We start from the raw sequence: 20,458 nt of genomic DNA on the forward strand, positions 1-20,458 counted from the left end.
TTTTAAGCAGCAGGGTTTTGTTGTTGCTGTTTTTAACTTTGAGTCCCTTCCAGTTCTCATCTATGATCTTCACCTCTTATGACTATTTCTTTTGGGTCTCTGTTTTTAGAGCAGAAGTGTAAAAAAAAAAGTCAACCAATGACTTCTCCCACATTGGGCAGTTTGCCTATACCATTTGCTATACAGTAGGTGCTTAATAAATGCTTGATTATTGATTGATTGATTGGACTTTTGATTCATGGCTGCCCTTTTCTGAATTTGTGCTGGTCTTCTTCCCCAATTATTTTAACATTCAGTATGACTTGGGTGCAAGGATCTCCAGCAGATTGTATTCTTCCACTTAATGGATTTTGTTTCATATCAAGTCCTGTAATGCGGAAGGAGCGAAGTATTCTTGGGGCAAGTATGAAGAAGCCATTTCAGCATCCCTCCGTTCATGTCATCATTTCCTTGGGACAAAGATTTAAGAGTTTTGTTTTTGTTTTTTGTTTATTTGTTTGTTTTTCAAATAGTGTGCTATTTGAAGGCCAGAATATTCTATAATGATAGCTCGGAACATTTTTTCATCTAAAATCCTCGTTAGCATGATAGAAAAATTCGGGTACTCACATCAAAAATTAATTCCCTAACTCTCTAAATATTTGTTTTTGATATTGTATAGCTATGGTCTACACTAGTAACAGCAACTTGCATTCATACAACTCTGATATCTCATTTGAGCTGCACGACAACCTTGGGAAGCAGTTACCAGAGGTATTATCATCCCCATTTCACATATATGAGAACTGGGGCTGTGAGATCTTATATGACTTCCCTATAGTCTCAAAGCTAGTATGTTGTCAGAGGTGGGATTTTGAACCCATTGGGGTCTAAGACTCCAGTCATCACACCATGCTGCCTCTCTGTGCAAACCTGATAGACTTATCATCTTACTTTTTTCTTAGCAGAGGGTAATTAATTTTGTATAATTTTTTCTCATCCATTAATATTCACATAAATATTAAATACATGCAAATATAACATCTCGAACATTTGTGGTGTGTGTGTGTGTGTGTGTGTGTGTGTGTGTGTGCGTGCGCGCTTAACAGTAGGCCATTTTAACTCATTGAAACTTGCATTTTTGTTTTTTTTTTCTCCTCTCCCAAATCAATGTGTGAGATAAAATCAGGAACTTTTCCCAGTTACAGATCAGGAGTTTGTTCTGTGTCTTCGTATCTTATACAACTTATATTTTCCTTGACATTCACCAAGAATGTTCCCAAGTAGCAAGTTGATATATAGTATTTTTTTTAAAAGCATCCATACCAGATATAGAAAGTGACAAGATTATGTATAATTATCTATGCAATTACACTTGCAGAGCCTTGAAAATTTTTAACAGGGGATGCTTAATAACATTTGCATGACTAAATGAGACAGAAGAAACAACTGGAAGGGCCTAGGGGCATGGTCATCTATTTAAGCATCCACTTGCATTCTCAACATAATTAGTCATCTAATTGTATGCCCAAACTTAGTAGATTCATGTAAGTCATGATGCATTATTAAAAAGGGTTTCTTGTAATGTTTTGTTTTCCATTTCCTGCCAATCAAATTATTGAGGAATAATCTGTATTTGCTTTTTTTTTTTTTAAATAGGATTTAAAATTTTCAAGTGAGTGTGGGTGTGGGTGAGGGAACAGATAAATACATTCAGGTTAGAGACAGTCTATTCTGCATCTGGATCTCTGTGTTTTTAAGTAATACTTTGATCTCCAAAAACTAATTTTCAGCCAGTTTGCCACGTATTCCAACAAAGATCAGTTTGTGGTATTGTAATAGAGGGGACAAGAATACTTGGGTTGGAGAATATCCCTGGGCCTCAGTTTTCCTCATCTGTCACAAGAGGGAGATGAATTTGATGAACTTGAAATTTCCTTTTCTAGCTTTAAATCTAAGCAGTAGGGGATAGTGGAAAAGGCATTCGATTCAGAGTCAGAAGACCAGGGTTCAAATCTCACTTCAGATCCTTGCTAATTGTCTAACCCTGGCAAGTCATTGAAACCTCTTGGGCCTCAGTTTCCTCATCTGTAAAATGAGGGTGTTGAATTCAACAGCCGCTAAGGTGTCTTCCAATACTAAATCCAGGATCCTTTGAAACTAGGATATTATGGACTTATAATGCCTCCCTGTTTATCATCTGGGCTTCCCCCTTCCTGACAATGTGTCTACTAGAAGATGGTATGTATTTTATGCTTAAGAAATTTTAAGGCGTAAAATTCATTCACCTTAAATTCTATGATTTTGGTGCAGCATTAATTGCTTCTGCCTGCTTTGTTGATAATGCTATTGATCATTGATCTGGAAAGCCTTACTTCTTTCCCTGAATTGGGGCAGGTTATCTTGTCCTACAGCTAGTCAGCTCAGTGGATAGAGCATCAGGGCCTGGAGTCAGGAAAACCTGAGTTCAGACACTTAACTAGCTTGTGTGTCCCCGGGCAAGTCACTTAACCCTGTTGGCCTCAGTTTCCTCATCTGTAAAATGAGCTGGAGAAGGAAATGGCAAACCACTCCAATATTGTTGCCAAGAAAACCCCAAATGAAGTCACAAAGAGTCATTTACAACTGAAATGACTGAACAACAACAAAGATCTCGTCCTTGTTATCTTAACATTGAGGGTGAACCTTGTATGAAGCTAGAGGAGTATGCATTCTATCATTGAGTGGATTTGCATAACATAAAAGCTTTTGAATGAGAAGAGCTAAGCATCCCTTGGCTAGTGGGCAGAGCATATTTTAATTCCTATCTCTGTTCATACCACAAAACACAAGACTTTGGAGCATTAATTTTGGAAGATCAGGCTCATCCTTCTGCAGATTAAAAATTAACCAATCCTTTCTTTCTCATTTGGGGTGTCTGTGCACTGGGTGGAAGTCAATAAATTGAATCCCCCCAAGGTATAGCACACTGCTATCAAATGAGCTAACTTGAGTTTTCCCTATTGGTTTAACAAAGTCTGAGTTTGCTGACCTTAAGGGCATGGATGCCAGCACATCTATTTGCTCAGGTTTTTGATTGGAGGATAGAATGAAATGAGGGAGAGAAGGACATGGAGTTCAGAGCACTGTTAAAAGAATTTCTTTGGTAAACAACAATCAATGCTTTTAATTTTGACTGTTTACAGTATTTCAGAGGATAAAGGGAAAAATGAATTTAAGCCATATCTGTACTTGCCAAAGGACACATTTTGTGTGCCAAAGGACTAAGGCACTGGTCAGGGACGACTGGCATATTTTAAAATCAAGAACCATACTATGACAAACCATTTCATCTGATAATTCTATTCTAGGTCAATACTTCTCCTCCTGAGAAATGCACACCCCCAAGCCACAGAGACAATTAGTGAGGATGCAAACTAGAGACTTCACAAAATTACATAGGGATTGAATTTCAAGTCAGTCATCAAGAGAAGAGGTAATGAATCCTTTCAAATCTGTAAAGAAATATTGTCCCTTCCCAAAGGGCTACCTTTCTAATTCTGATTGTCTAGGTTTGCTCAATATGATCCTATATAGGCATGAAAAAGGTGGAAAGAGGATGAAAAATGCGAAGGGAAGGATTTGTAGTGGTCCTGAATGTAAGGTTTGATGATTATTATGAGATGGGGAAGAAAACTGAAGTAATAAAAAGATAAATGGAAACAAAACTCTTTCAGATTTTATACAAGTTAGTAATGTTTTAGGTCAAGTAAGTGACAAAGGAGACCTGTCCTTTAAATCACTCTATACTTTAAGTATTAAAGAATGTTATCCATATCAAGGAGAAAACTTGTGAAATAATAAACTCTAGATAAACTCTTCCCTGTGTGGGAGATTCATTCATTCATTCATCAGGACCTGTGACAGCATTGGTATAAAGACCTTCCATCACAGAAAACTGTTCCACCAATCCACAATAATGTAGATAGAGTTTTAACAAGTTGTCTGCTATGCCAAGAGGATAAATGCCTTGCTCGGGGTCATACAGCCAGTATATGTTAGAGATAGGACTTAAGTGCAGGTCTTCCATCTGGAAGTTTGGAAGATGCCTTGGCATCTGCTGAGGCTGGACTTTTCTCCACTGTGTCCTGTGGCTTCTTAGGAAACCTTCACAAAGAAGAAGGAAGATTGGAGAGAATCATAACCTTTACCAGACACCAATACCGCTCATTCAAACAGGGACTGTCTAAAATTCATAATATTAGTAAATTCAATAGCCTATTCTGCAAACATTTATTAAGCACCTTCTCTGTGCCAGGCACTGGGGATAAAAAGACAAAATCAATCAAAATAGTTCCTGCCCTCAAGGAGCTTACATCTTACCCAGCGGAATAACATATTCAGATAAACAAACACAAAATAGAATAAACACAAAGTAAGACAAAATACTTTTTTTGGAGGGGGAGGGAACTAAAAACTGAGAGGTCTGTGTCAGGGGTATCAAAGGGCCACACTTGAAAACCTAGAGGGCCACATGTGACCTTGAGGGTGCAGTTTCCCCACCCCTGGTCTATGTACTTGAAGCATGAAAATCAGTTACCCATCCCTGCTACCCCAGCAGGGGCCAAGGGACAAATAAGGAAAGCTTGGGAAAGCAGAGGAACCCCCCCCACCAAGACCCCAAGAGCAGGCTCCAAATGACCACCTGTGTGGCTTTTGCTATAACTTAATTTAATGAACCAACCTCCCTAGCTGAGCCACTCACACTGCCTTGTGTGAGCACACAGCCCTGCTTCACTTTTTCTTGGTGAGTATTGGAGAGTTAAAGCTGGTGCCACTATCAGAAACCAGGAGCTGTGAGCAGAATCTAAAAGTGAGGCAGGTTTCTTTCTAGCGATCAAGAATTCTCTTTTATTGAGCCAAGCCGGCAGATAGGTAGAAGCGCTCAGAGGCAGCCAAAAAAAGAAGAAAAAAAAAAGATCTTTCAACCCAAGGGATATGAGGCTACATTATAATTTCCTAATAAACCAAGAATTAGTTATCTAAGGAAACTTTCCTTTCTCAACTTGTCTACTGGTTAGATAATCCTGCATCTGGTAGTGGGGAGTGAGGTGAAAGAGTGGGAGGAAGAGATCAATTCAAAAGGTAGCGTCAAAATCTAATGTCTTTGTAATTCTTCACAACAACCCCTGCTATATTAAAGGATTGCCTTGACTTTTTAAAGAGGTTCTGATCTTTAGAATGATCTTATATTTTGTTGGATGGTAGCAGAAACTCTACTCATCTATTCATCATCTTAATAGACACTTATTTCCGAATGCTCTCCCAACTCATCCCATCCTGACTCCTTCACTGTTTATGTTTAGATCAGCAAACAGATCTACATCCTCTGTGGTCCATATAAGTTATGAACCCATGGTGGTACTTCTGTAAAATTAGATATTAAAGTGCTACCTGTACCTGGGACCTTTGTACTGTCTCTCCTGTAGCCATTACCTACACGCAGGGTCAGAAGAAGCAGACAAAGAGGAAATACACATGAGGAAGGATGGACGTACTAAATGTATACAGGCACTTCCTGACTTGAACTCAACTTCGTACACAACCGCCCCCAGAGAACTAGCTTCCACGCATCCACCTCGTAAACAATTTTGGAGAAGAAAAGAAAAGCAAGCTTGGACCTTTCAGAGAACCTGCAGTCAGGTGCAGAAGAGAAGCATCAGAGAAAATCAGGAGGTAGTGTGGCAGATGAAGCCTACTATAGAAAAATGGAAACCTGCCCCAAATATCATAGTATTTCTTAGCGTCAAGTGTCAAGTACATACACCCTTCAATCTTCATATTGTTATCACAAAGAAATAAATGCTAGCACATCAATTTTGGTTTCTATGGTGGAAACCAATTAGTTTGATTTGTGTTAACAAGCAGGTTCTTTAAAAAAAACCAAACCAAACCACGTACTTTCAGGAGAATTAGAGGGATCAAAAATAGCTCACATCCTAGTACAATTTAGTCGCAGAGGAGTACTCGGCCTTCAGATATTTTAGCTAATTCAATTCAGTTTGGTTCAGTTCTGCTCAGTTCAATTCATCGAACTGAATGTTTAATACATTTATTTCAACGTAATTCAATTTGCCTTTATTAAGTGACTGCTATATTCCAGGTACTGTGGCAGGCAATGAAAATGCAAAGGAAAAAGGAAACAGTCCCCTGCCTTCAAAGAGCTTATGTTCTACTGGGGGGACATAAATGAATACAAATGAATAAATACAAAATCTAAGTAAATAACTGGCGGAATCAAGCACATTCCCTTGTCTTCTCTGCCAAGGACATACAGAGCTGGCAACAAAAGGTCTGCTGGCTGGGATGGTCTCCCAGGTGGTCTCTTTAGAAAGAGAGGCTGAGGGGCAGCTAGGTGGCGCAGTGGATGAGCACCGGCTCTAAAGTCAGGAGGACCCGAGTTCAAATCTGGCCTCAGACCAACACTTGACACTTACTAGCTGTGTGACCCTGGGCAAGTCACTTAACCCCAATTGGCTAAAAAAAAACCCCCAAAAAACTAAAAAATTAAAAAAAAAAGAAAGAGAGGCTGAGTTTTGAAGAGACAACAGTTTCCTTTCTCTTGGAAAAGATACTATTTCAGGAGAGTGTGAGGAGTCCAGTACCGAGAAGTGAGTACATGGTAGTCTGGACAAGGTGCCATATTGGTGGGATAGTAAATAATAATAAATATATTAATAAATAATAATAAAACACTAATAAACTATAAGTGGAGCTGTGAATTGGCCTAGCAATTCTGCAAATCAATCTGGAATTATTCTAAGACAGTGAGACTAAAGTGTCCAAGTCCTTTGACTCAGCAATCATATTACTAGGAAAATAGGAAATGGAAGATAAGAGATAAAGGGCTCCTGGACACCAGGATATTTATAGCAGTATTTGTTATAGTAGTAAAGAACTAGAAACAAAGGGGATCATCATTGATTGATGAATGGATAAATACGTTGTGGAAAATGAATGTAATGAAAGATTCCATAGAATGGCACAGAAACTGAGAGCAGAACCAAGAAAACAATGTCCACCATGACCACAATAATGTAAATAGAAAATGAAAAAGAAACAGATTGCTACAATTTTGGGACTTGGTCCCAAAGAAAAGAAATTGCAGAGGTGGGTGGCGATGGAGTGACCACAGAGATGCATATCCTATTGGATTCAGCTGATAAGCCGGTTAGTTTTGCTGAATCTTTCCTTCCCTTCTTTCTTCCACATCTTCCTGTCCCCTTTCCTACTCTACCCTCTTTTTCTCTTTCCTCTCCTCCCCTTCCTTCTTTTCCCCCTTTCCTCCATTCTTTGGGCTAACCTTTAGAGGATGGAAAGGGGAGGGATCTAAAGATAAGCAGTGCAGAATGAGGGGCTGCAGAGGGAGGGTGGGGGTTCTTTTTTATTAATTTATTTTTTAGTTTTCAATAATCACTTCTATATGCTTTTGAGTTTTAAATTTTTTTCCCCCTTCCTTCCCACCTCCCTCCCCAAGAAGGTGTGCAATTTGGTATAGGTTCTACATATACGTTCCTATTAAACATATTTTCACATTAGTCATGTTGTAAGGAAGAATTAGAACCAACAGGCGGAACCACTAGAAAAAGGAAACAAAACAAAACAGAAGACGAAAAAGAGCAAACAGTATGCTTCGCTCTGCATTTAGACTCCAAGCTCTTTCTCTGGGTGTGGATAGCATTTTCCATCATGTGTCTTTTGGAGATGTTTTAGATCCTTGTATTGCTGGGAAGGGCTAAGTCTATCAAAATTAGTCATCGTACAACATAGCTGTTACTATGTACAACGTTCTCCTGATTTTGCTCATTTCACTCAGCATCAGTCCATACAAGTCTTTCCAGGTTTTTCTGAAATCTGCCTGCTCATCATTTCTTATAGCACAATAGTTTGCCATTACATTCATATACCACAACTTGTTCAGTCATTCCCCAATTGATGGGCATCCCCTCAATTTCCAATTCTTTGCCAGAGAGTGGGGGTTCTTAAAACAGTATCCTGCCTTAGAAAGAAGGACTTCAGGAGGTAGATGGATCTTAAAGGCAAACAATCTTTTTCAAAATTTTACTCCTTCCTTCATTACGTATCAGGCTGCCTATCCCCAGGACCCATAATTCAGGTTTTTACTCTTAGAACTCAATTTTTGTTGTTGAATTGTTTCCGTCTTGTCCCCATTTTGGATTTCCTTGGCAAAGATACTGCCATTTCCTTCTCCAGCTCATTTGACAGATGAGGAAACTGAGGCAAACAGCGTTAAGTGACTTGTTCAGGGTCACATAGTTAGTCATTAAGCCAGGTCAGCTGTCTGATGCTGGACTAAATTGATTAACACTGTCCCAAATAAATGGTTACATCTTCCTCATATCGAAAGAACCCTTTCCTCTGGAAAACCCTTTCATTTGCATCTCAGTTTTCTTCTTCCTCCATCTTTTCTTCTCTTGCTGGTTCATTGGCAAGAAACAACGCTGCATGTTGTTGTTGTTTATTCTTTGTTCTGGAAGACGACCATACTTATATTTGTACATGTCATTTCTCCTAATGGCCCTCATCCTGGAGGTTAGGGATTTCTTCATTAAAAAAACAAAACAAAACTTTGTATTGCTAGTGCTTAGTACAGTGATTATCTGTCATAGAGTAGTTGTGCAGTAGTGAAGAGAAATGCATTGTTTTCTTTTCATTGGATTTTCTATAAATAATTCTGTTTTAAACCTTTCCATAAATTTAGTTATGATAAAATAAGGGACAAAAGAAAAATGTTCATAGAAAGCCATAAGAAGTGATGCTAAGTCAATTTTGGGGGATTATTTTAATATTTAGTTTCCAATTTACTGGGAATCATTCCCATCTTAATGAAAACATGAGGAAAATGACAATAGGATCCTTTTAAATGGTCATTTAAAAATTCAATTTAATTCAACAAACATACTAAGTAACTACTACTATTCACCAATCACGGTGCTAGGTTTTGGAGATACAAAAACAAAGACAAAAAACAAACAAACAAACAAACAAAAACAAACACAAAAACCTGAAACAGTTGATGCTATTGTTTTTAGTAGGCGAATAATACAACTAATGTGTGGGTTCAGGAAAATAAATCTGATGACTGTTCAGGATTTAGTATAATGAAGAGACTAGAAACCAGAGAAGTAGCCACTTGTGCAGTTACTGGGCTAATGGAGGTGTCAGGAAAAGAAAGGCCTGGAGGATGGGTTTGAGAATGCAAAGGAAGGAGCAGAGAGGAGAGAGCATGACTCAACAAACACTGCACTCACAAGATCATAGATTTAGAGCGGGAAGGAATTTTATATGGGAACCTCAGACATACTTTGACGTTAAAAGACTGGGAAACACTCGGCCATATTATACAATACTTGAATATGCTGCCATATTGTTCCCTAGCTGTTTCATGTGCCTAAGCCTTATCTCCTCAATTGCATAATAGATTTAAAAATTTTTTTTAAGTGAGGCAATTGGGGTTAACTGACTTGCCCATAGTCACACAGCTAGTGAGTATTTTATATCTGAAGTCGGATTTGAACTCAGGTCCTCCTGACTCCAAGGCCAGCACTGTATCCACTGTGCCACCTAGCTGCCTCTGGATGATAGATTCTTGGAGGGCAGAATGTCTTACACTTTTTGTGAGCCCTCTACACCACGCTGGACCATAGGAAGGCACTCGGGGAACACGCTGCTTGATTGACTCGGTAGAAGTGACAATGAAACCAGTTTTGTATTATAAGCCATTTTGAGAACAAAATGTGAGTCTTAATTTATTAAAATTATTTTACATCTACTTCCCCAGAAAATGTAGTTTTTAGATTGAAATGAATTTGAATACTACCGGTAATTTGAATTCTTAAAAACAGTAAATTGAATAATTCTCAAGGAGAGATGAATTTAATTTTTTAACTTTTTTATTATGAATACTTTTATCTAGAATTTTAACAGAAAATGTCTACCTTTTGGTACATATGTAAATCTATTAACTAAATAAATAATGAGCTAGAGTTAGAATCACATGATGAGAAGACTACTGGACTAGGATCTAACTTTCAGTCCTGGTTGCACCACCATGACGTTGGGAAATTCACTGAACCTCCCTGGCCTTCACTTCATTGCAAAGTAAAGGGCAAGGACGCGATCATCTCTCTAAAGTTTCATCTAGCTCTTAAATTCTATAATCCTGTGACATGCGAACAATTCACTAACTTCCTGGGAATGCTTCTAAATGAAATGTATTAGTTTTCCCTCCAATACTTCAAAGTACTCACAAAGATGACCCTCTGGCCTTTAGTAGGTCATATGATTTGAGTTATTTTTCCATAAATTGTGATGAATTTGTACTAACTCAGCCCCATCCTCTCACTTGGTAAGCTTCGTAGCTTGAATTTTTGAGAAATTGGACTGGAGAAATAAGGCCATGGATTAGCGAAGCAATCTGGCCTGGGGCTCATTAGCAGAGCGTGCAAAGCAATTAAGCTAATATGTATATGTATATGTATATGTATATGTATATGTATATCTATATCTATATCTATATCTATATCTATATCTATATCTATATCCGTGTACACACAGTATATATATTACATGTATTCGATATACACATGCACACATATGCATATGTACATACATACCACATATATTTAACGTGTGTCTATATGGTGCTTCTATATATGTATGTGTATGGTGTATGTTTGCATATTTGTATATGTACACACACACACACACACACACACATATATGCACACCCATTCTTTTTACATTCTTGAAAAAGGCCTAAAATCCTGAGTGATAAACAGGACAGAAATTGTAGAAAACCTGCAAACTGTATGCTTCCTCATCATTAAAAGAAGGGAGTTAAACCAGATGATCTCCAAGGTTCTACATCCTTTAATCTGGGGCTTTGTCTAGATTATGGAAGCATCAAATGCATGACCGTAGGCTGCGTGTGTGCAACACTCCCCATTGTGGGCCAGCCAGCCAGATTAAAATGTAACTGGGAAATGCTAACAAATTAATAAAAATGCAATAAAACATAGCTAATGTTAATATGTGGTTTTCTAAGTCAATATGTGACCTGCAGGGATTCTTCTGTATGATTTAGTGGCCCCTGTTTCTATTTGAGTTTGACACCATTGGTCTAGAATCATCCCTATATAATTCTTAGTCCACTTCCCAACTAATATACCAATGATCCAGTATCCAGAGAGAACCAGATTCTTGGCTCATTATTTCCTATAAAAATATTATTAGATGATAATCATGGTGTTAGCTGAGCATAGTGCACAGCACATAGAAGACATTTAATAAATGCTTGTTGAGTAACAGTGATTTAATGTTGGCATAACATAAAAAATAAAAGTTTCATTCTATTCTTTATCAGATCTGATACAATATCCCAATAAGTACTTAAATGAACTGATTAGAATCCCAACTCTCCCTACTCTTACTTCATTTGATCCTAACTGTGCTATTATTCTCATTTTACAGATAAGGAAACTGAGTCTCAGAGGTTCTTGCCTATAGTCCCATAGCTTGTGAGTATCAGAGGCTGGATTCAAACTTAGGTCTCCCTGATTCCAGTGATCTGTCCATTATACTGCACTGCATTTCATTTAAAACACTATAAGATTAATGAAGCTGGAATGGCATTTTGGACATTTAAAGACATAGGAAAATGTAAATGTCTTCACAACTGGAATGACCAGTATTTTCAACAGGTTCCATACTCCATGTTTGCGTCTTGTTTCTACAGAGCAACCAGGCATGCCAAAAGATGATGTGTATTTGGATGCCCCAAGGAAGTATATTAAAGAGAAGCCCCTGTTAGAGAGAAGAGCTGGGAAGCGGTTAACAATGTCGGCATTTACTAGCCCCAATTACACTTTTAGGTTAACATCCCTATTAAGATGCATGAAGGGCACTTTTGTTTCACAGAGTACCACTGTTTCCACATGTACAGCTGCCATCTCCAAAAGGCAAGACATATTAGCCTTTTATGTAAAAGAAATGAATTTCCCCTTGGTTGTAGAAATAATAGTTCTAGTAAAGAAAATATACTTTGTTTTACAGAAGTCCAAAGGAATCCACAGGAAAGCCCTGAAGTCTAAAGAATTGACAAATTTCTGGGACTTTGGGTCTGAGTGTGTATGCTTTTGGGGGGAGTGGGGGAAGATGGTGGGGGTCTGGGCCACATTTTAATTCTTCCTAAATTCCTCAATTTTGGTGGAGGTATTTTATCTTTCTCATTATTGCCATCAGAAAGATGTGCAATATTGACATCTTCCAACCCCTTCGAATTCCATTAGAATAAAAGGAAGGCTCTTAGTGTTTGCTGTGTTCCCTTGGAAAGTCGTAAAGGTGATGGATGATTATTGGTGAATGAATCATAGCTCTGTTTTATCTATAGACCTGAGTGCTCTCGCTGGTCTATTCCCTTAAGGGGATAGGTTCCTTCTGCTTAAAAGAACATTGCTGGCTCTGTGAGCTAATGATTTGTTTGGAGGGGTTGGAAGTCTCCAAGGGAAGGATGAAGGCACAGTTTTTATACAGCATCTTCCTGATCTTTGATCTGCCCTTTACTGAGTACACAGGAGCTCTTGGCAGCAAGTTTGAGGATGCCTCTCCATAGAAGAGACGAGCTCCAAAGATCTGAGAACTCATCAGTCTGGCAAATAATATTTTCGTAGCTCATTGCTTTGACAGTATCATAACGGGCCACTGCTAACTGTCATAGCTTTCTCTCTCTCACATAATAATTGAATGATAATCAAGATACAATATTGACTCACAGGTATGGACATACTTTCCCAAGGGAAGATAATAATTTTTGCTTAATTGGTAGTTAATGAAAATAATTTTTCAACCTAAATACATGTGTACATCTATACAGTGGCTTTTTGTTTATTTTTTTTAATTTGGGTAGAATCTGATCTATTCCTAGCCAAGGACACACTCACAGGAAAAGTATGAGCATTTTTCATGATGTACAACTTTGTTGTCTAACTTAAATCTATTAAAAGAATTATATCAGAGCAGGCTATTTCTTCACTTGTAAAATGTTATAGCCCATCTGGGTGCAGTTCTGTTTTAGGTAGATAATATGAAACTACCACTTAGGGAGGTTTGTTGTTAGTGGTAGTTTTGTTGTTTTTGTTTCTGATCGTAGAGCTGGCCTCCCTTGTCTGAGTCAGATCTAGTCGAATAAAATGTTTCCAATGTATCCTGTGGTGTGGGAGGTCTCAGCACCCCAGCACCATCTTTTAAGGGACTGTTAAATGATCCATGTAGGGAAGGAGATGGAAACTTTTAAGAGTAAAGTGGAAGGCTTGATATAGAAGGCACAATAAGAATGAGAAAGAGACAAGTCGCTATGGACAGATGGAGTAGTAGCCAACTCGTTCACAATGTGGAGGGAGAGGGGTGGGGTGAGGTGGAAACAAAAGAATCTTTTGGCTTAATGAAATACATAGACAGTGCCCTTCCTCTGCCAGACCTTCTACAGTATCCCAAATAGACTGACAAGAATTCCAACTCTTTTCCTTCACTTGTTCCCCTAAAGCTTGGCAGAGGTGGTAGAACCAAGATGGTGAAATAAAGGCAGGGAATAGCTTGAGATCTTCCAAATTACCTTCCAAACAACATTAAAATAGCACCTCAAAATTAATTCTGAAGCAGCAGAACCAAGAAAAGGATGGGGTGAAACAATTTTTCAGCCCAAGATAACTTAGAGGGTCAACAAGAAAGATAGGTCTCACTGGGGTGAGAGTGGAACCCAGGCTACCTTGGCAAGCCAGAATCAAGACCCTGAGCCCTGGAACAAGCCAGTATTGAGGCCCTGAGCCCAGATGAAAGCCAGCAGTGAGACCATAAGCCCCAGCGCAAGCCAGCTGTGAGGCCCCAGGTCCCTGCACCAGGCAGCCAGCAGCAGGTCATGGCTAGTGCAAACCAGCAACAGGCTTTGGGGGTGACTGAGTCAGCAGCAGTGGCTGTTTTTGCACAAGCAAAACCAAATACAGCCAAGATTAGAGGGAAAGTAGAAAACTGGGGAAAAAATTACATCAAGTTTCTCTGATAATGGCTTTATTTTTGAAATATATAGAGAACTAAGTCAAATTTATAAGAATACAAGTCATTCCCCAATTGATAAATGGTCAAAGAATATGAACAAGCAGCTCTTGTGGTGTTAAAAAACTGGAAATTGAGGGGATGCACATCAATTGGGGAATGGTTGAACAAACTGTGGTATATGATTGTGATGGAATACATGTGCTATGAGAAATGATGAGCAGGATGAATTCAGAAAAACTTGGAAAGACTTATACAAATTGATTCAAAGTTAAGTGAGCAGAACCAGGAGTACATTGTACACAGTAACAGCAATATTATATGGTGATCAACTGTGAATAACTTAGCCATTCTCAGCAACTCAATGGTTCAAGGCAATTCCAAAGGACTCGTGATGAAAAATGTCATTCATATCCAGAGAAAAAACTGATGGAGTCTATTTACAAATTGAAGCATACTTTTTTCCTGTATTTGTGTGTATGTGTGGTGGTTTTGGTTTTTTTTTGGTCTGTGTTTTTCTTTCACGACATGACTGATACAGAAATATATTTTGCATGATGGCACACGTATAACCTATATAAAATCGCTTGCTGTCTCAGGTAGGTAGAAGGGAAGAGGGGGAGAGAATTTGAAACTCAAAATTTTTACAAAATGAATGTTAAATATTGTTTTTACATGTAATTGAAAAAATAAAACATCATTCAAAGGAAAAAAAGAAATTTTAAAAAAGCATGACAACAGAAGGGAGGAGTCAAAACCAAAGATATGGAAGAGCCACAAATTAGATAACCAATCCCCACATCTCTGAGAATTTGATCTTAATGATCTAAGTAAAATATTCTTCTAAAAACGATTAATAATTATAACATTGTCTCTGGATACTTGGACATACCAAATTCAACCAAGTCATGTGTTTGAGCTAATTATTATTTAAAAAAATGGTTTTTTTTCATTTTTACATTACAGATATTCCCAGATACGCCCTCTCCCAGCCCACCCACCCAATGATCCTTCACTTATAACAAAGAAAAAACAAGTATCACAGTGATTGTGATCTGAAGGCGTACTCAATATTCTATACCTAAAGTCTCCCACCTCTTTGCTGAAACAACAGAGGTGCACTTTGTCTTTTTTTTTTTTCTGGGGCCCAGACTGGTTATTACAATTACTTAGCATTTACAAATCATCTATTACTAAACTTTTTTGTTCATCTTGTTTCACATTTCATGTGTGTGGAATGAGCTGTTTTTCTTGTTTTTGCACAAAAGATGACCAGAAGACCCTTTTAGTAATGAATTAAGTGGTATTCTATTGGCTTGCAAGAGGGTTAATAAAGCTTTCTAATTTTAAATAAATTACACAGGCAACCTATAAGCTTAAAAATGTTTAACACAGATCATCACTACAAGCTACATATAAAGGTAGGAATACATTTGTGCAGGGCGGCTAGGTGGTGCAGTGGATAGAGCACTGGGCTTAGAATCTGGAAGACTCATCTTCATGAGTTCAAATCCGGCCTCAGATACTTATTAGTTGTGACCCTGGGAAAGTCACTTAAACCTGTTTGCTTCAATTTCTCATCTGTAAAAATGAGCTGGAGGAGGAAATGACAAACCACTTCACAATATTTACCAAGAAAACCCCAAATAGGATCACAAAGAGTTGGACGTGATACATTTATATGGTGTGTATATGAACATTTGCATTTGCCTAAAGGGTAAATTAGATGATAATTCGTTTGGTTTCAAAAAGATTCACAGGATCATATATTTAGAACTGGAGAGGATCTTAGAGGTTACCTAGTCCAACACCCTTCATCTTACAGAGAAGGAAACTGAGGACCAGAGAAGTTTAGAAATTTAACCAAACTCGCCTAGATACAGTAGGAAATGGAGAAGCCAGGATGTGAACCCAGATCTACTAACCCCATACTTATCACTCTTTCCACTGAATCACTCACTGTGATTCCATTCAAGTTCCCCTAACCTATGTTAAATGTTTTGCTATGTACAAATTTGATTTGAACAGAACTTTCCAGCAACACAATTTTTATGTAAAGGGATGCTCATACTTGTTATTGTATTACAGAATATGAGAGGTGGAAGGGACCTCTGAGACTTTCTAGTGCCACTTGTGACTGACCCAAGAACTACCAACAAATAATCATCCAGGCTTTTCTGGATGATCCTAAGTAACAAGTAAATTGCCGTTCCCTAGGCAATCCATCCCACTCTTGGCTAGCTCTCATTGTTAAACATTTTCCTTTACATTGAAATTAAATCTTCCTCTCCGCAAGTTCCACTCAGAATTGTTAGTTTTCCTCTTTGAGGTCAAGAAGAGCAAGTCTAATCCCACTGCCCACGTGACATCCCTTCAAATATAGCTATTTTGTTACCCCAAAGTTTTCTCTCCTGCAGGCTGATGATCCCTAATTCTTTTAACCAGTCTTGTGTGGCATGGTCTCCATTATCCTTTCTTAGCATGTTTTTCATCCCTTCTCAGGACCCTTGCCAGCTTCTTCTCCGTAACGTGACACCTAGAACTAGACATAATTATCTATTTTTATGTTCTGGACACAATCATGCTCTTAATGTATCTAGAGATAGCATTAGCTGCTTTTTAAAAGTTACTGTGCTGCATTACTGATTCATTGAGGATGCAGTCCACTAAACTCCCCAGACCCTTATCACACAAACTTTTATGTGGTCCCATCTCAGGTGGAATTTTTCACTTTGCATCAAAGTTCTCAACTCCTGTTTCTTTGAGGCTAAAATCAGAGAGGACAAATGGGATACAAAATCTCTTTGGAGAGAGGACATAGTTTGGGGAAGGAGATTATGGATACTTATCCAAAACTACAGAGTACTAAAGGAAAGTGGATAGAAAAAAATGAACATTAAAAGTAGTAGTACATATGCAATAATATCTTGGTCTATCAATGTCCTTTTTTTGTCAGTAAGAACAGGTTTTAAATGCATATTGTTTTATGGCTCAATGTGTCAATGTGGTTTGTCCTTCGCTCTCGAAGAGGACCATGACATCAGGAAGATGATGACATGCCTTGCAATTGAATTGGATTTGAGTGAGGCAGGTCTGTGCTGAATTCATGTTGGCAAATACTTTGTATATCTATAGAAGTAGTGTGGGGAATGAAGTTACCTTTTTACACAGATCATAACTATCCATTTTTCTTCATGAAATTCATTTAAAATCAATTAGAATATTATACACCAAAGTGTATCTAACTTCCCTGTATAGTACAAGGTCAATTCAGGAGAGATTACAACTAAGCAAAGATTTCAACCAAACATGCCATTGGCACTTTGGAAACTAATGTATTTCTTGATCTCGCTCTTACCAACGATGGGTTCTGGGAAAATGTTGTTTCGGTTCTCCTTCCATGTTAGCAGGTGAGTGAGGCTGTTGAAGTCAGCAGATTCTATGTAACTGTTGACTGCTATCATCATCTGGTGAGCCTTGGCAATTCCAAAGTGGACTTTGGTCTCATCCACCAGCGGGATATCCGTGAACTCAGTGGTTGTATCAAAAGCTTGCTTAAAGCACTCACAGGCTTTTGTATAGAATCCCTGAAAGCAAAAGAGAAAGGATTTCCTTTTAATTTCATTTTTTACCATTTCATATTTCTCCCCCCCAGTGCATACAGCCTAATGTTGATTATGTTTCAATCATGGTGTCTATCAACTCCTCAGGATTATGTTTTAGTTAGTACACTGCCCTTTAGAATAAAATTCTTTCTATGAAAAAAAAGTCATGATTGTTGCATGTATTACATACTATGTCTACATAGTGGTAATTTGAAAAATGGGGGAAGGGAAAGACCCATCTACCTGGACATGGTTGGAATTTCTTTTCAGGATAGAATTGGATGTCTGTCATTTGAAATATTTTGAACAGTTGTTATTTTCTGTCAAAGCAAGAGGACATTTTCAACCAAACTGGTTAATTAGTGACAAATGAAAAATAACTGGAATACCCTGATGGCAGAGGCATCTACCCTTACTTTTAAAAATTACTCAGGATTAGTTAACAGCTGGAGTAAGTCATGGATGACTGACAGCTGTCAGTTACCAACAGATTGCATCTCATTATGAAGTGATCTCTCAAACAGTGGCAATGATAAAAACAAAAATGTTGCCTTGAAAATCTTCTCTCTTCCCCCAAATTTTCACTGGCTCTGGCTAACTCTAAAGGCAGGTAGTGGATAGAGTATAGGACTTGGAGTCAGGAAGATCTGAGTTCAAATACTACCTCAGACTCTTACAAGTTGTGTGACTCTGGGCAAGTCACTTAACCTCTACCTAGCTTCAGTTTCTTCATCTGTAAAAATGGAGATAATAATAACACTGATCTCCCAGGGTTGTTGTGAGGATCAAATGAGGTAATATGTATAAAGCATTTGGCAATTCTTAAAGTGCTATATAAAAACTACCTATGAGGATGCTGATAATGATGAATTTCTACTTTAACCTCCTCCTTCCATTCTACTTCCCCCCATCATGTAAAAGCCCTGAAACCTTTACTTTTATCCAATTTTTGCAAAGACCCTCTGAAATTCCTGCAGCTTTCACCCCCACATTTACCTATTCACACAAAACTTTCATTAGCTACCAACTCTTAAAGACTCTTGCCTGTCCCCCAAACCCCTCTTTGAATATTCTCCATCTCAAAGCACTTTCACTAGAATAAGAATAGTATGTTAGGGAGTAATCTGTCAAGGACAGACACCTTGGAGTAAAAGTTTGTGCTGCCATTCTCACCTTCCTCCCTTTGCAGTCAGTCCCCTGCCCCATCCCACTACTCCCCTCTACCATGAGGCAGATGATGGATTTTATGTCAAAGGTTTTAGGCTGCTTCTCCAAACTATTCTAAGATGGACCAGGATGGGGGAAAATTACTTACAATACAAAGCTTTATTGAGTTTCTGAATCAGAATGTAATTAAACACTTTAAGATCCCATCTCCTTATTTGAAGAATGAGGAAACCAAGGCCCCCAAAGTCAAAGTGAACTGCTGAAGGATCATGACTAAAACATGACTCTTTTAACTTTCCATCCAGTATTTTTTCTACTCTGCCACTCTATCTACTAGGAGTAAAATGTAATTGTGAAACTGCATGGACAGATATTCAGTTCTGCAGCAAGTACAGAGAACCACCAAACTCACAGAATAAAGGATTTACGGGCAAGAGAGATGAGGGGAATTGGGACTGATTTGACATCTAAAAGCCACAGTCATTATATAAATGAACCAGGTCTACACCAGGAGAGTGAACATGTTTCTCCCCGTTCTTTTGGTGATTCTGCCACTCCAGACTTTGTTTTGAGGCATTATTTTAAAGTTGTTTGGAGGGGAATTTGGGATAGTTCAGGTGAGTCCCTGCCTTTACTCCGCCATCTTGGCTCCATCCCATTCACGTTATATTTTTCAGTAAGCAGGCAACTAACATTTATGAAGTGTTTACCATGTGCCAGGACATGTGCTAAGGCTGAGGATACAAATACAAGCAAATAAAAGGTAAACTCTACCCTTAAGGAACTTGCATTCTAATGGGAGACTTGACATAATCAATGCAAAAATTTAACCCTATCTTTGATATCACTGCTCAACTACAATTCTTCTCCCCCCAAAATTCAGATTTCAGGAATTTGTTCTGCCAACCTTCAGTGACAACTTTAGAATAAACCAGTCACTTGACAGATGTTATCCACTCAAATGAAAAAGCTGTATTTTAATGTAGGATTAATACTCACTGCTATTCATCTTGGAATCCTGAATATAATTACAAGAGAGAACTTTGGTGAGATCATAGACCTCCAAACAGAACTTGGATGGTCACAATTGGGAAATAGAATTTCTATGAATAACTCTGATTCGTAGTATTTTAAGTTTTGACATGAAACTTATTGGCATTACAAATGTTACTGGAATCCTTTTTCTAATTTATAATAAAGTGTTATTATACCAAAAGTTTGATGGATCAAGAGGTCCCATGCATTTCTCCATTTCTCTCTCTCTCTCTCTCTCTTTCTCTCTCTCTCTTTCTCAACTGTTACTATTAATCAGTCTTCTGAGTGTGTAGCTATTATAATATTATCTGATCTCATGAAAGCAGAAAATAAGAACTCTTACAAAACAATAGAATCAATAAATACACTAATAAACATTTTAGTTTAGCTCCATTTTACAGATGAGTAAACTGAGATCCAAAGCCTCTTGAAGACCACACAGCTAATTAGCGGCAGAGATGGGCCATGAATTGTCATGGTTCTCATTAGTTGTTATTTCTACTGAGGTATGCTACCTCTCAAGTAGAATACAAACCTCTCTCTGTCTCTCTGTCTCTCTGTCC

General features: G+C 38.1%; 1 protein-coding gene across 1 annotated transcript in view; it reads right to left on the bottom strand.

The window, feature by feature from the left end:
- Window positions 1-20,458, bottom strand: part of TTC29 (tetratricopeptide repeat domain 29) — a 200,583-nt gene that overhangs the window by 72,450 nt on the left and 107,675 nt on the right. The window contains exon 10 of the mRNA XM_027866816.1: window positions 17,447-17,675. Within this exon, the coding sequence (XP_027722617.1) occupies window positions 17,447-17,675 (229 nt within the window). The remainder of the gene's footprint in view (window positions 1-17,446; window positions 17,676-20,458) is intronic.

This window comes from Vombatus ursinus, unplaced genomic scaffold, assembly GCF_900497805.2.
Source record: "Vombatus ursinus unplaced genomic scaffold, bare-nosed wombat genome assembly UNPS02014784.1, whole genome shotgun sequence".
NCBI lineage: Eukaryota > Metazoa > Chordata > Mammalia > Diprotodontia > Vombatidae > Vombatus > Vombatus ursinus.